The 18,000-nt window shown below is 37.2% G+C and overlaps 1 protein-coding gene across 2 annotated transcripts in view; it reads right to left on the bottom strand.

Annotated features, from left to right (window-relative positions):
• The window catches only part of Mdga2 (MAM domain containing glycosylphosphatidylinositol anchor 2), a 701,866-nt gene that overhangs the window by 217,719 nt on the left and 466,147 nt on the right, over nucleotides 1-18,000 (bottom strand). For both annotated transcript variants that reach the window (XM_048362528.1, XM_048362529.1), the window contains exon 5: nucleotides 9,384-9,516. In XM_048362528.1, coding sequence (XP_048218485.1) covers nucleotides 9,384-9,516 — 133 coding nt within the window. The remainder of the gene's footprint in view (nucleotides 1-9,383; nucleotides 9,517-18,000) is intronic.

The following is an 18,000-nucleotide window of genomic DNA, read 5'->3' on the forward strand; positions in this document are numbered from 1 at the left end:
AACATAGATTAGATCAAACTGTTCCAAAGTTTGGCATTGAGGGTCACAGTACTAGTTGGGCACAGATCTTAAAACTGTATGAGTTATATGAAACAACAACTAGTAATAGTTGCCTAGCATGCATGAGATGCTTATTAACTTTATCTTCTATAATTTGTTAGTGCAGATTGAAGAGAGAGATAGAGAGTACTGTGTAAGGGAGAAAAAGGAGAGGGTAGAAGGAAAGGTGGAGGAAGTGGAGGAGGAGAAAGAACAGCAGCAGGAGTAAAAAGAGGAGGAGTAGGAGGGAGTATAACTTGCTGCTGAGTCTATAATCAGTAATACCTTTGTGATGACATAGTTTCTCAATGTAATGCACACTTAAAGAAGACATCTTAATTAGACAATTTTTATAAATGCTAAGGTTGAGTAGACTAAATCAAGGGACCCATATAATTAAGTAAAATTAGACCCACCTGTCCTGTTTCCTTATAGAATTTATCATAATCTCTGAACGCAAGTACAAAATATGTTTTTCATCCTAATATAGGTAACTTACTTAATTCTTATTTGCTTTTGAAATCATGAGACATCAAAACATAAGTGCTTAAAATTCATTAAACTAAATGAAAATTTATATCATTCTTATGTGCCCTTATATCAGAAATACATATAATCTGAGAAATTTAAAATAATTTAGGCCTTGTTGCCACAATTACAAATATGTCACAATACAAAGTTTCTACATTTATAAATGTTAATAGGTTTATTTAAATAAACCATGATTTAAAAAGGCTATCTTAATAGTTTGTTGATCAACAACTAAAGTGATTGTTCTTCCAAATATCAGTCATGGTCCTGGACAATCCTCTGGAGAGAGCCACAGTTTGGTGACTCAGTTGGTTAGTGGGCATAACAATAAGCAAATAATTAAACAGATAAACAGATAAATAAAATACCCTTTCTGTATAAAATGCTATGAACTATTACATTCTGATTTAAAGCAATAGATTATGAATGGTATGAAATGATATTTGTGTTACAGGAGACATTTTCAGAGCATGTTTAGCAATCATTGAAATTCATAGATTATTACACTTTCTTTGGCTTGATAGACATTGAGTTGTAATGCCAAGTGATAGTGCAAAAGTTAGGAATATTCAGTTTGTAAACCTATACATGACAGTGATTTCTGAAATTCTTCCTAGATAATGCTTTTCTAAGTAGTTCTAGGAAACTGATTTCCATCTACAAAAGTTCATATTAACAAAATGGAATATGTTCACACACACAGATACACACACAGACAGAGAGATAGAGATAGAGAGAGAGAGAGAGAGAGAGAGAGAGAGAGAGAGAGAGAGAGCTAATAACAAAATCTACATTATCCAAAACAGTTATTTGAGCTTGTTTAAAATGTGTGCATTGCCAGCCTATCCATCAGAATAACCTAACTCAACATAACAAAATAGAGCCAGGAAACACTATGGTGAAATTGTTCTGATATAAAACTTTGAGCCAGAGGTGGTGGTACAGACCTTTAATCTGAGCACTCTGAAAGTTAAAGCAGTAGAATCTGGGGTCTGAGGTCAGTATGAACTCCATAGGGATACTTCTCAAAACAAATTAGCAATAAAAAGAATCTCAGACAAATTCTTACCCTCATAGATAAAATTCTACTTCAATGTGCTGCATCTACTGGGCCTTATTCCAATCCAGTCCATATACTCAGCAATTAAGAAAGTTTATTTGACTATAAGGTTGTAGCAATGAAAGATTCTCATTTGTTCCAAAGGTTGCACTTTCTTTTTTTTTTTTTTTTTTGGTCAGTCCTGGGCTTTAGACTCAGGGCCTGAGCACTGTCCCTGGCTTCTTCCCGCTCAAGGCTAGCACTCTGCCACTTGAGCCACAGCGCCACTTCTGGCCGTTTTCTGTATATGTGGTGCTGGGGAATTGAACCTAGGGCCTCGTGTATCCGAGGCAGGCACTCTTGCCACTAGGCTATATCCCCAGCCCTGCACTTTCTTAAACAAATTTGTAATAGGGACCAAATAAATTTGTTACAGCACTAACAATACAATTTCCTGTTTCTCTATAACTGCAGGTTAACAGGAGGCTTAAAATAACATCAGCTCGGGCTGGGGATATGGCCTAGTGGCAAGAGTGCTTGCCTCCTATACATGAGGCCCTGGATTTGATTCCTCAGCACCACATATACAGAAAATGGCCAGAAGTGGCTCTGCGGCTCAAGTGGCAGAGTGCTAGCCTTGAGCAAAAAGAAGCAAGGGATAGTGCTCAGGCCCTGAGTTCATGGCCTAGGACTGGCCAAAAAAAATAAAATAAAATAACATCAGCTCATCTATGTCCCTTAGAGACTTATAAGAGTGAGAATCACGTGAACAGCTGATTTCACACTACGGCAATGGTGACTCTGGTTTCTTTGTGGTGTTGGAAGAGCAGTGAAGCCTCTCTGAACTTGTTAGTTCAGGGCCTGCTTGCATGAAGATTCTCTAAATTGAACTTATTGCTCCTGCATTTGAGAGCAAGCTAAATGATTTTGCCTACTTGAAATGCACACGTATTTCCTGCTATGAGCACAGCAAATTGAATAGTTGTCAAAGAAAACTTCCTGTGAACATGTAACCAACAGACATACAACATGATTGTATGTTGTAGTTACTGGAAGAAGTAATTAGGTACTAGCTTATATTTTAAACTCCATTACTTAGGATAACTCTAACCGTCATTTAATAATGAATACAAATCTTAAAAAAGTGAAAAAAATTATAAATATCAACAGAATTTTGGGGTTTTGTTGTTATTGTTGTTTATTTCTTTGTTTGATTCATCTAGATAAATGTTACATAAAAAATAAATAATGGAGCAGAAATGTGTGACCGTCTAAATCAGCCTCCTCCCCCACCCCCCACCCCCTGACCATGTCTTGTATAAGAACCACAGTCATGACTGTTTTCATGGCTGATGATTCTTAAAAGTCCCGTTAGAAGCCAATCATATTGTTGTTTAAAAAAAAAATCAGATTCTGTCATGTTTCATGATATATCCTCAACTTTAAAGTAAGAAATCCTTATGTATTCCTAACAAAGCACTCTTGTTCATTTGAGATTATGTTTTCTCAAGATCTATGAAAGCTAAGGGACAGTTAGTATTCCTATTTGAAATAACTATTCAAACAGGATGAACTTATTCTGTTCCCTCACCTAATGAGCTGGGAAAGCTTAAGAAATCAAACCATGCCTTTCTGATCATAAAATAGCGAATAAAATTGTGCTGAATTCTAAATCTCTAAATATTTTTAGTTCATTTTCAGAACAAGTCAATGTACATATTGTGACCAATACACAGCAGTATCTTTATGTATCAGATTATTTAAAAAGCCAAGGCTCAAATATATGCATGGAGAAAAGACAGACCACTCACTGCTAAAAATTCAATTGGTAGAAAATTGGCTGAAGCTAATTCACTGTTTCAGGTTTGCTCTTCCCAGAAGCAGCAAAATATAAGGAAAAGTACAATAATAAATTTCTGCTAAAGTGCAAGGCTGTATGTAAGCACTGATATATTCACTGTGTTCTCATTAAATGGCCTTTCTTCACTCCTATGAATACCACCAACTTCATTTTAATTTTTTTTTCTTTCTGGCTTATTTGTATATAACAGTAAATGAAAGCTAACAAAAACAAAATCAGCTAAAATAACTCATACAATGTCTCATTTCAAGAACAAGGTAATAACAGGCAGATCTTATATATTAACCTTTGATTTTATTTCCCAATATCCTATTTCATTTTTATATGAGCTTATTAAATGTGATACGCTCTAGTCCTACTGAGATTTTATATTTCCATTTATTTTCTGCAACATAATTCCTATCATATTTTTTGTTCTTATTGATAAGATTTACCTTTGTTGGCAAAATTGTTCTGTGCTTTCTTCTAATGAATTTTATCTGGTGGTTTTTTAAGAAAGCTCCTCTACTTTGAAGTATTTCTCTCTAGTCAAAATTCTTCCCAAAACCTGTACACTCTGAATCTTGATAGGGGCCCAAGAAATTACTGATAAATAAATGAATGATGGATAGAAAACTGTTTTGAAAATTTAGCAACTTGATCGAACCTATATTGGTGAATCTATTATTAATATGGTTGCTTTCTTTCATCATCCAATAAAATTCTACTTGTAGTCTTCTCAACAGATGAGATAGTTGAAGTTTGCTGGCCAGTTTTGATCAAAACAATGAAGCATGTTTGATATGTTTTAGGTATATTCACTCAGTAATGCTTTCCTACAATTTTAAGACATTATGAGCAACTGGAGTCACAATGAAGTGACTTCATCTATGAGATCAAGGAGCTAGTAAGTGGCTAAGATATGATTTAACTCTAGACATTATAAAGGTCAAAAGAAAAGAATATATAAAACTCTGTGTTGTGAAATAGGTATTTAAAACTAAGTATTTATCACTACTACTGAAAAATGAGGAGTTTTTCAAAACAAGCTCAAACACTAAAAAAAGATTGACAAGATTCATTCCAGTCCTTTTTATTAGTAATTTCTTCTTCATCTGTAAACACAGGCTAACTTCAGGAGAAAGCTTGTTAATGTTTTGTTTGACATTTTTTGTAAAGCATATTGTCCTAAAATCACCTTCATAAAACTTCCAATAAGTTTTCTTGGCTAAAAGCAGATGAATTATTAAGATCTTGCTTAGCTTAGCAATCACAGAAAACTTTGTGGCAACTTGGATCATAATTTTTTAAAGGGTCCACTATTTTTTCCAGACTCTCTTTAAACAGCATTTGCTTGTGACATTTATGTATTCAATGTCTTAAGAACCTAAAAATATATTATATACATAAACACATTAGAACAAATCAAATTTTACTGTGTTCATTTACCAAAAGCTTTTCAAACTTTTCCCCGAAAAACAAACTAACACTATGACTGTTCCTATATATATCATTTGGTATACAAGAGAGTTAAAAAGCATCTTAAATACTGCCATAAAAACGATCATCTCTCAAACCTAACTCTCAACATTAATGGACTTAATTCTCCAATCAAATGATGCAGGCTCATAAGTTGGATCAAAAATCAAGACCCATCTTTCTGCTGCCTCCAAGAGACACATCTATCCAGCAAAAGTAAACATCTTGTAAAAGTAAAAGGCTGGAATCAAATCTATCCAGCAAATGGCCCCCATAAGCAGGCTGGAGTTGCAATCCTAGTATCAGAAAAAATTGACTTCAAATTGAAAAAGGTAAGAAGAGACAAGGAAGGTTACAGACTAGTAAAGGGATCTCTCCTACAGGAAGATATAACCATTCTAAATATCTACACACCAAATGCAGGAGCACCCAACTTCATCAAACAAACACTACTGACTCTAAAATCATTCATAGACCCAAACATATTGATAGTTGGGGACTTTAACACTCCACTATCACCTCTGGACAGATCAACAAGCCAAAAACTACACAAAGAAACCACAGAACTAAATAATTGCATAGACCAACTAGACTTAACCAACATCTAAAGAATATTCCACCCAGCAAGGACAGAATACACATTCTTTTCAGCAGCACATGGAACATTCTCCAAAATAGATCACATCTTAGGGCACAAAGAAAATCTGTACAAATTCAGAAGTATCAAAACCATTCCCTGCATTCTCTCAGAGCACAATGGAATAAAATTAGAGTTCAACTCAAACAGCCACCATAGAAAATCCGACAATTCATGGAGACTAAACAACACACTGCTGAACCATCAGTGGGTCATTGAAGAAATTAAAACAGAAATTCAAATGTTTATGGAATTCAACCAAGTTGAGGACAAAAAGTACCAGCTCCTTTGGGACACAACAAAGGCAGTACACAGAGGAAAATATATATCTCTGAGTGGATGCATCAACAAACTGGAGAAACCGCAACTCAATAACTTAAGGAAGCACCTTAATTTCCTTGAGAGAGAACAACAAGCCAAACCCCAAGTCAATAGACGGAAGCAAATAATTAAAATCAAATCAGAATTAAATCACTTAGAGACGAAAAAACCATCGAAAGAATCAACAAAACAAAGAGTTGGTTCTTTGAAAAAATCAACAAGTTAGACAGACCCCTGGCAAACCTGACCAAAAAACGAAGGCAGCACACTCAAATAAACAAGATAAGAGATGAAACAGGTAACATCACCACAGAAATAACCGAAATTCAGAAAATAATAAGGGACTATTTGGCAAACCTTTATGCCAACAAATTCGAGAACTTGTAAGAAATGATTTCCTAGAAAAAATTCATGTCGCCAAACTTAACCATGAAGATTTAAACCTTATAAACCGACCCATATCCAGTATTGAAAGAGAAACGGTAATAAATGATCTCCCATCCAAGAAAAGCCCAGGTCCAGACGGATTCACTGCAGAATTCTACAAGGCCTTCAAAACAGAACTCACCAATATTTCTCAAACTCTTCAATGAAATTGAAAGAGAACATTCGCTACCAGACTCATTCTATGAAACCAATATAACCCTCATCCCAAAACCAGGCAGGGACTCATCACAGAAATAGGACTATAGACTGATTTCCCTGATGAACATAGACGTAAAACTTCTCAACAAAATTCTGGCCAATCGACTTCAACAGGTCATCAAAAAAATCATACACCATGATCAAACTGGATTCATTCCAGGGATGCAAAGTTGCTTCAATATACGCAAGTCAATTAATGTAATCCACCACATCAACCTGAGCAAAGTAAAGAACCACATGGTTTTATCTCTGGATGCGGAAAAAGCATTTGATAAAATCCAGCACCCATTTATGCTAAAAACCCTGGAAAAACTGGGATCCCAGGGAACATTCCTGAATATAATCAAGGCAGTTTTTGACAAACCAACAGCAAGCATAACTCTCAATGGTGAAAAACTAAGCCATTCCCTTTAAAATCAAGAACAAGGCAGGGATGTCCACTCCCTCCCCTGCTCTTCAACACAATACTAGAATTCCTAGCCAGAGCAATCAGGCAAGAAGAAAATATAAAAGGGATCCAAATAGGAAAAGATGAAGTTAAACTTTCTCTCTTCGCAGATGACATGATCCTATACCTAAAGAACCCCATAGACTCTACCCCCAAGCTACTAGAGCTGATCCAAAACTTTGGCAAAGTTGCAGGATATAAAATAAACCCTCAGAAATCAACGGCCCCTCTCTATGCTAACGACCCGATGACCGAGGCAGAAATCAGGAAAGCAACTCCTTTTGCAATAGCCCCCCAAAACATAAAATACCTAGGAATAACCTTAACTAAAGAAGTGAAAGACCTCTTTGAAGAGAACTTTAAAAGCTTGAAAAATAAAATTATGTCAGAACTAAGGAAATGGAAAAACCTCCCATTCTCCTGGATTGGGAGGATTAATATAATCAAAATGGCAATATTGCCAAAGGCTATCTACAAATTCAATGCAATACCCATCAATATCCCAACACCATTTTTTAATGAAATGGAGGAAGCAATCTAGAAATTCATTTGGAACAATAAAAGAGCTAGAATAGGCCTAAGCAGAAAGAACAGTGCTGGAGGAATTACAATTCCTAACATCAAGCTGTATTATAAAGCTATAGTAATAAAAACAGCTTGGTATTGGCACTGGAACAGGCCTGAAGACCAATGGAACAGAATTGAAGACCCGGAAATGAACCCACAGAACTACACCTACGTAATCTTTGATAAAGGAGCTAAAACAATAGTTTGGAAGAAAGATAGCCTCTTTAACAAATGGTGCTGGCAAAATTGGCTCAACACATGCAACAAACTAAAACTAGATCCTTATATATGACCCTGCACCAAAATCAATTCCAAATGGATTAAAGACCTCGAAATCAAAACAGACACCCTGAAAACACTAAAGGAAGGAGTAGGAGAAACACTTGGGCTCCTTGGCGCAGGACAGAACTTCCTTAACAATGACCCAGAAAGGCTACAAATCAAAGAAAGGTTGGACAAATGGGACTGCATCAAACTTCAGAGCTTCTGCACGGCCAAGGACATAGCTCGCAAGATAAACAGAAAGCCCACAGACTGGGAGAAGATCTTTACTGGCCATTCAACGGACAAAGGCCTCATCTCTAAAATATATGCAGAACTAAAAAAATTACCTTCTTCCAAAACAAAACCTCAAAGAACCAATAGACCCCTCATCAAGTGGATAAAAACTTACAAAGAGACTCCTCTGATGAGGAAATGAGAATGGCCAAGAGACCTATGAAAAAGTGCTCTACATCACTGGCCATAAAAGAAATGCAAATCAAAACAACACTGAGATTCCATCTCACCCCAGTAAGAATGTCATATATCAGGAAAACTAATAATAACAATTGTTGGAGGGGATGTGACCAAAAGGGAACCCTTCTTCATTGTTGGTGGGTATGTAAACTGATTCAGCCACTCTGGAAAGCAGTACAGAGATTCCACAGAAGGCTAAATATAGAACTCCCCTATGACCCAGCAGCCCCACTTTTGGATATCTATCCAAAAGACCACAAACAAAATCACAGTAATGCCACCAGCACAACAATGTTCATCGCAGCACAATTTGTCATAGCTAGAATCTGGAACCAACCCAGATGCCCTTCAGTATACCAATGGATCAGGAAAATGTGGTACATATACACAATGGAATTTTATGCCTCTATCAGAAAGAATGTCATTGCCTCATTTGTAAGGAAATGGAAGCACTTGGAAAAAATTATACTAAGTGAAGTGAGCCAGACCCAAAGAAACATAGACTCTATGGTCTCCCTTATTGGGAATAATTAGCACAGGTTTAGGCAAGTCATAGGAGAGCATCACAAGGGCTCAATAGCTATACCATTATGATCACATAAGATGATGCTAAATGAAATGAACTCCATGTTATGGAAACGATTGTTATATCACAGTTGTAACTACTTTCAACGTCCCATCTGTATCTGTATCTTCTATTATTGATGATGTTCTTGTATCACCTTCCCGTGGTTGTACCTACACTATCTCTGTAATCTTATCTGAGTATATTTGAAACCGTGTATACTGGTATTAGAAGTAGGAAATTGAAAGGGAATACCAAAATTGAGAGACACAGGGTAAAAAAAGACAAACAACTACAAAAGCAATACTTGCAAAACTCTTCGGTGTAAGTGAACTGAGCACCTGGGGGGGGGGGGGGGAAGAGAAAGTGGGAGGAGGGAGTGAGGGAAGGGACAAGGTAACAAACAGTACAAGATATGTATCCAATGCCTAACGTATGAAACTGAAACCTCTCTATACATTAGTTTGATAATAAAAATTTGAAAAAAAATACTGCCATAAAATTGACAAACACCATACAGTGATTGATTCATACCTGTCTTATTGGAAAGTCTAAATGACACCATCTTATCAGGAATATTACACACGTTCCTCACTGAAGCAATGCAACTGTAGTTAGCATAGTCCTGAGGTCGAAGATTCTTTAGTTTTAAGATCTTTGTTTCACCCTGAAAACATAGAAAAGGTCATTAGTAAAACCTAAAGGTAACCACAATGAATGAATAAATCATAATCATATACCATATTAAATCATTATTATCAGAAGGTTGCAGATTTTCTTCTTTTTTGGACGGTGCCCTCAATTAAAGATGAAACACTGAATTTTAAAATAGTATGTAATATGCCTAGAGGTAAAAGCTAACTGGCTACAATGAAAATTTATAACATTTTCTTTGTAAAAATAGCTTCCCAGGAGAAAAAAGAAATCTATTTCTGGTGGTAGTTATGCAAATATGCATAAATCAGAATAGCACACTTATTAATGGAGTTTATTTAACAAATGAGATAATCTATGCAGACTTCAACATGAAATATTATGAAAGCAGATTCTGAAAGGAGACAAGCAATAGTGTTTTTTAGAGTACATGAAGTAATTCTAATGATAAATACATTTGTGTATAAAATGATTTTTGTATATGGAGAACTGACATATGAGTGATCTGACTAAATGTTGTATTTATAAATGTTTCTAAAATGTTATTGTTTTTTAATTTAGGAGTCCAAAAATTAGGTCTTTTAGGTAAATTTTAGGCAAAGTGGTAGATGGAATGTTAGATCAGGCTCATGCCAAAAAGTATCTTAGAAACTTCTGATGAACTGGGAATGACAATGGAAAAGCATTGCCTGGAAAATTTTCAAAGGCCACAAAGAATAACCATCAAAAATAAAATGTGTTCCTTCACAAGTACCATTAGATTCCACGGATTTCTTCACTTTTTAAAGCCATTGTTGCATATTAGTACAGCATTTGTAAGTAACTTCTTTTTGGTGTTAGCAAGAGGCTGATGATTTAACATTTAGGTTAACTTTACAAATCTTCTTTGTACTTGCTTCTATTTTTAAAAAAATATTGTAAAGATAATGTACAGATGAGTTACAGATACATGACTCAGAAAATTAATACATTTCTTTTTGAACAGTGTTCGAACTCCCTCATTTTCTCTGTTTTTTCCCTCTTGACCAACTCTTCCCCAAGTTGTATACTTCATTTCCAACACTGTGTATTGTGAGCATCCTGCTGTATGAGTTCATCCTTGGTCTCATCATTTCTGTGCTTCCCTTGTCCCTTCTCAAATCAGATAAACTTACAAACAAGACAAACAGCATAAAAATTAACCCACCCAAAAAAAATCTTAAAAGAAACAACCACACAACCTCTCTGTAATTCAGTTTGATAATAAAAAATATATATAAAACAGAAACAACCACACAATTGACATGTGGGATAAATAATTTTTTAAAAAAGACTTCTCTGGAGCAGAAATAAGAATGGCTAAAAGGCACATGAAGAAATGTTTAACATCTCTCATCATAAAAGAAATGCAAATCAAAACAACATTATATTCTACCTAACATCATCTAGAATGACCATTATACAAAACAACAACAAGTAGAAGTAATTATAGATGCTGGTGGGGATGTAGCCAAAAAGAACACTTCTGCATTGTTGGTGGGAGTATAAACTGGTTCAACCAGTCTGAAAAGCAGTAGGGAGTTTCCTCAAAAGACTAAACATAGAGTTTCCCTATGATCTAGCAATCCCACTCCTGGGCATTTACACAAATGATCACAAACAAGGCCACACTAAAGCTACCAAAACAACTATGTTCACTGCAGCATTATTTATCATGGCAAAGATAGTGAACCAAGACAGATGTCCCCCAGTAGACGAATGAATCAAGAAAATGTGGCACATATACACAATGGAATTTTATGCTTGCATCAGAAAAATGACATCACTCCATTTGTAAAAAGTGGAAAGACTAAGAAAAAAATCATATTAAGGGAAATAAGCCAGACCCAAAGAAACATAGACTCCAGGGTTTCCCTCATTTATAATAAGTAGCCTATGTCTGGCATAGTGCTTGCAGAGGATCACAATAGATCAATACCTATGTACATATAACTATATAAAATATAGTAATCGAAATGAATTCCAAAGTATGTAAAGAAGTGGTTTTCTAATGTACTGTGTGAAGTTCTTTCTGTATTATTTCATTTTCCTGTTTGGCATATCCTGTTGTTGCTGGGTTTTATTATTATTATTGTCTTGGTACCCTGTGTCTTGTATATATATTTATCTGATTTGGGAAGGGAAGGGATATCACAAAATGGTAAGACAAATTATAAAGGGTGAACAAATGCAAGACAGATACTCACAAGACACTATGTTGGAAATTAACTTTATAATTTGTGTGGGGAGGAGTTGAAAAATTGGAGAAAATGAAGGGATTAACTCTCTAAGAATGTACTCATTACCTTATTTATTTAACTGTAACGCCTTTGCACATAACTTTTACAATACAAAGAAATGAAAGTAAAAAAATCAAAACAGCAACAACATTCTTGAGTATAATAAAGGCTGTCTATGACAAACCCACAATGAGCGTCATACTTAATGATGAAAAGTTAAAGCCATTTCCTTCCAAAGGATGTCTGCTCTCTCCTTTCCTCTTCAACATAGCACTAGAATTCCTAGCCAGAGCAACAAAGCAAGAGGTAGCCATAAAGGAGATCCAAATAGGAAAAGATGAAGTTAAGCTCTCTCTCTTTGCAGATGACATGATCCTGTTTCTAAAGAACCCCATAGACTCTGCTCCCACGTTACTTGAGCTGATCCATAACTTTGGCAAAGTAGCAGGGTATAAAGTAAATCCTCAAAAATCAATGGCTTTTCTATATGCCAAGAACATAAAGAGTGAGGGGGAAATCAGGAAAGGATTACCTTTTGCAATAGCTGTAAAAAACATAAAATACGTAGGAATAACCTTAACCAAAGAAGTGAAAGACCTCTATGATGAGAACTTTAAAAACCTAAAAAAGGAAATTAAGGCAGAACTAAGGAAATGGAAAAACCTCCCATGCTCTTGTATTGGGAGGATTAACGTCGTGAGAATGAAAATATTACCAAAAGCTATCTACAAATTCAATGCAATACCCATCAATATCCCAATGTCATTTTTCAAAGATATATAGAAAGCAATTCAGAAATTCATATGGAACAATAATAAACCCAAATAGCAAACACAATCCTAAGTAGAAAGAACAGTGCAGGAGAAATGTCAATACCAAACTTTAAATTGTACTACAAAGCTATAGTAATAAAAACTGCTTGTTTCTGGCACAAGAACAGGCCTGAGGACCAATGGAACAGAATTGAAGACCCAGAAATGAACCCACAGACCTTCGGCTACCTAATCTTTGACAAAGAAACTAAAACTATAGGATGGAACAAAGACAGCCTCTTCAACAAATGGTGCTGGCAAAACTGGTTCAACACCTGTAACAAACTAAAACTAGATCCTTATATATTACCTGCACCAAAATCAACTCCAAATGGACAAAAGACCTCAAGGTAAAATCAGATACCCTGAAAACAACACAAGAAGGGATAGGAGAAACACTTGGGCTCCTTGGCACAGGACAAAACTTTCTTAATAAAGGCCGAGAAACACAACAAATTAAAGAAAGCTTGGACAAATAGGACTGCACCAAAATACGGAGCTTCTGCATGGCAAAGGGCATAGCCTCCAGGATTAATAGAAAGCCCAAAGACTGGAAGAAGATCTTTCCCAGCAATACAGCAGACAAAGGCCTCATATCTAAAATATACACAGAACTCAAAAAATTAAATTCCTCCAAAAAAATCCTCAAAGAACCAACGACCCTCTCAACAAATTGACTAAAGACCTAAAAAGAGACTTCTCTGAAGGGGAAATGAGAATGGCCAGGAGATATAAGAAAAAGTGCTTTACCTCACTGGCCACACAAGAAATGCAAATCAAAACTACACTGAGATTCCACCTCAACCCAGGAAGAATGTCCATTATCAGGAAAACTAACAATAACAAATGCTGGAGGGAGTGTGGCAAAAGGGAACCATAATACATTGTTGGTGAAAGTGTTAAATTGTTCAACTTCTCTGCCAAGCAGTATGGAGGTTTCTCAGAAGGCTAAACATAGAGCTCCCCTACCATCCAGCCGCTCAACTTTTGGGCATATACCCCAAAGATTATAAGCAAGACAACACTACAGCCACCAGCACAACAATGTTTATTGCAGCACAATTTATCATTGCTAAAATACGGAACCAACCCAGATGCCCCTCAGGAGATCAATGGATCAAGAATGACACTGCCCCATTCATAAGGAAAAGGAAGGACTTAGAAAAAATCATAGTAAGTGAAGTAAGCCAAACACAAAGAAACATGGACTCTATGGCTCCCCTCCTAAGGAATAATTAGTACACGTCTAGGATAGTCCTAGAAAATTACAAAAGTTCAAGAGCTATGCCAGTATGAATACATAAGATGATCATCAGCAAATTAACTTCAAGTTACAAAAACAAGTGTCATATCACTGTTGCGGTTACTTTCAATATGACATGTGAAACTGTCTCTCCCCCCCACCCCCGCCCTCCACTTTTTTTTGTTTGATCCTTTTTCTGTATTCCCTTCAAGTGATTTTACCCTTGATAGCACTGTAACTGATTTTAACACCCTAGATATTGTATATACATGTATTAGAATTAGGAAATGGAAAGGGAATACTAAAATCAAGAGGCAAGGTTAAGAACCACATGATTATTTTGCAAGATGAAAAAAGAGCATTTGATAAAAATCCAGAACTCATTTATGATAAAATCATTGGACACGAGTTTGGGCACATTCAGGATGGTATGGCTGTAGATACAAATAGGATTGCATCAAACTGCAGAGCTTCTGCAGGGCAAAGAACATAGCTCACAAGATAAACAGAAAGCCCACAGACTGGGAAAAGATCTTTACCAGCTTTACAACAGACAAAGGTATCATATCTAAAATATATGCAGAACTAAAAAAATTACCTTCCTCCAAAACAAAACCGCAAAGAACCAACAGCCCCCTCAACAAGTGGGCTAAAGACTTAAAAAGAGACTTCTCTGATGAGGAAATGAGAATGGCCAAGAGACATATGAAAAAGTGCTCTACATCACTGGCCATAAAAGAAATGCAAATCAAAACAACATTGAGATTCCATCTATCCCCAGTAAGAATGTCCTATATCAAGAAAACTAAAAATAATAAATGTTGGAGGGGAAGTGGCCAAAAGGGAACCCTACTTCATTGTTGGTGGGAATGTAAACTCGTTCAGCCACTCTGGAAAGCAGTACAGAGATTCCACAGAAGGCTAAACACAGAACTCCCCTATGATCCAGCAGCCCCATTTTTGGGCATCTACCCAAAAGACCACAAACAAGAACACACGAAAGCCATCAGCACAACAATGTTCATTGCAGCACAATTTGTCAAAGCTAGAATATGGAACCAACCCAGATGCCCCTCAGTAGACGAAAGGATCAGGAAAATGTGGTACATATACAGAATGGAATTTTATGCCTCTACCAGAAAGAATGACATTGCCCCATTCATAAGGAAATGGAAGGACTTGGAAAAATTATACTAATTGAAGTGAGCCAGACCAAAAGAAACATGGACTCTATGGTCTCCCTCATAGGAAATAATTAGCACAGGTTTAGGCAAGTCACAGAGGATCACAAGAGCCCAATAGCTATACCCTTATGAACACATAAGATGATGCCAAGTGAAATAAACTCCATGTTATGGAAATGATTGTTATATGACTGTTGTAACTACTTTCAATGTGCTATGTGTAACCATAGCTTCTACTATTGATGATGGTCTTGTATCACCTTCCTGTGGTTGTACCTGCACTATCTCTGTATCTTATCTGAGTACATTGGAAACCATGTATACTGGTATTAGAACTAGGAAATAGAAAGGGAATACCAAAATTGAAAGACACAGGGTAAAAAAGACAAATGACTACAAAAGCAATACTTGCAAAAGTGTTTGGTATAAATGAACTGAACAACTCATGGGGGAAAAGGGAAAGGGGGAGGAGAGAGCGGGGAATGAGGGAGGAGGTAATAAACAGCACAAGAAATGTATGCAATGCCTAACATATGAAACTGTAACCTCTCTATACATCAGTGTGACAATAAAAATTAAAAAAAAAAAAAGCTTTGGGGAAACTAGGATTCCAGGGAACATTCCTGAATTTAATTAAGACTGTCTACGACAAACCCACAGTAAACATTACTCTTAATGTGGAAAAGCTAAAGCCATTTCCTCTACAATTAGGAGCAAGACAAGGTTGTCTGCTCTCCCTTCTCCTCTTCAACATAATACTAAAATGCCTAGCCAGAGCAATAAGGCAAGAGGAAAACATAAATGGGATTCAAATAGGAAAAGATGAAGTCAAATTCTATTTTTAGAGATGACATGATCCTGTATCTAAAGAACCCCATCTACTCTACTCCCAAACTACTAGAGCTGATCCAAAACTTTGGCAAAGTAGCAGGATATAAAATAAACCGTCAAGAATCAATGGCTTTTTTATATGCCAATGACCCAAAGACCGAGACCGAAATCAGGCAAGCAACTCTTCTTCCAATAGCCTCAAAAAACATAAAATACCTAGAAATAACCTTAACCAAATAAATGAAAGACCTCTATGATGAGATGTTTAAAAACATGAAAAACAAAATTAAGGCAGAACTAAGGAAATGGTAAAAGCTCCCTGGATTGGGAGGATCAATATTGTCAAAATGGCAATGTTGCCAAAGGCTATCTACAAATTCAATGCAATGACCATTAATATCCCAACACCATTTTTTAATGAAATAGAGGAAGCAATCCAAAAATTCATATGGAACAATAAAAGACCCAGAATAGCAAAAACAATACTAAGCAGAAAGTATGGTCCTGGAGAAGGACTTCCGGGAAGATGGCGGAGGAGCAGCAGAGCCCTAGCTGAGCTCCCTCCGACATTGCAGTTTTCTCACCCCATAGAAACTTTTACTCCTAGAAAGACAGCCAGAGTAAGTTCTAATAGTACAGGGATTCTGGCCAGGAAGGAAAAACCCACTTTGCTCGTCTGAAAACACAGACTGGAGTTCGGGGCAGTGTCCCGCCTCCACGCCAGTGCCAACAATGGCACAGTGCCCGGCACAGTGACCCGCACTCCTCATGGCTAAAGCACACAGCATAGACCAGGAAGAAATCCTCCAGATGGCGGCTGAGCATGGACGAGCTGAAATCGCAGAGAAAGCATGAGTATCCCATGAAAGATATTCTCACTCGCATCCACAGAGCAGCTTCTGGAAAGTAGCCCTTCCCCCACAGCCAGAGCAAAGCGCCATCTTTGACACTGGCATAGGGTCAGACCAGACTGGAACTAAAGTGGGCCAGGGGAAAGTGAGGACAAAGGAGCCATCTTTGAAAAGGGCAAGAGGGACCAACCAGTGAGAGCCAGCTCTGCCCAAGAGAACAACCCCTGCCAAGGCAGGAGGCTTATCCTGGGCCACAGCTTAGCCAAAGGTGCCCAGCCCTGCCCGCCGGAATTTCTAAACTTAAAGCGAAAACAGCAAGCAGCTACCAGTGGCACGGAAACACCAGACGGGGGAACAAACAGTGCCTGAGACAAATAAACGGTCCTGTCACAGAGGAAGCACAATTCCCAGCCTGAAAGGGAGCTGAATTCCATAGCCAGCCCCGCCAGGTGGCAGCCCTGCCCAAGAAGGAGGAACCTCCTCCAGGCAAGCAACTCTCAGCTGGGTAAACCAAGCCAGAGGCGCCCTGCCCTGCTGAGTCCACAGCCTATTCAAAGCCAGGCATTAAAGGCCGAGGCCCCACAGCAGACAGAGGAGCCATGGTTCCTGAGACTGCTCATGTCCCCATCTACAGAGGACGCCCAAGGCCTACCTGCAAGCTGTACGGACCACAGAGATCCAGGATTGCGCCAATAGGGGAGAAGGGTCAGAACAGATCCACCCCGTGCAAACTGAAAGCAAGTCAAACCAGCCAATCAGGAAAATAGGCTGCAGACCATTGCAAGGAAACCAAAGACTGGGGAAAGACCACTCAAACAAGGAGGACTCCATTTTTTTTTCTTTTCAAATATTTTTTAAATGTTTTTTTTTAAAAAAAAAATTTTAATTTTTTCACTTTTGAAACGTCGTTGGCTCCCATTCTCCTGGATTGGGAGGATTAATATAATCAAAATGGCAATATTGCCAAAGGCTATCTACAAATTCAATGCAATACCCATTAATATCCCAACACCATTTTTTAATGAAATAGAGGAAGCAATCCAGAAATTCATATGGAACAATAAAAGACCTAGAATAGCAAAAACAATCCTAAGCAGAAAGAACAGTGCTGGAGGAATTACAATACCCAACATCAAGCTGTATTATAAAGCTATAGTAATAAAAAGAGCTTGATATTGGCACTGGAACAGGCCTGAAGACCAATGGAACAGAACTGAAGACCCAGAAATGAACCCACAGAACTACACCTACGTAATCTTTGATAAAGGAGCTAAAACAATAGTTTGGAAGAAAGATAGCCTCTTTAACAAATGGTGCT

This window comes from Perognathus longimembris, chromosome 14 (assembly GCF_023159225.1).
Source record: "Perognathus longimembris pacificus isolate PPM17 chromosome 14, ASM2315922v1, whole genome shotgun sequence".
Taxonomy (NCBI): Eukaryota; Metazoa; Chordata; class Mammalia; order Rodentia; family Heteromyidae; genus Perognathus; species Perognathus longimembris.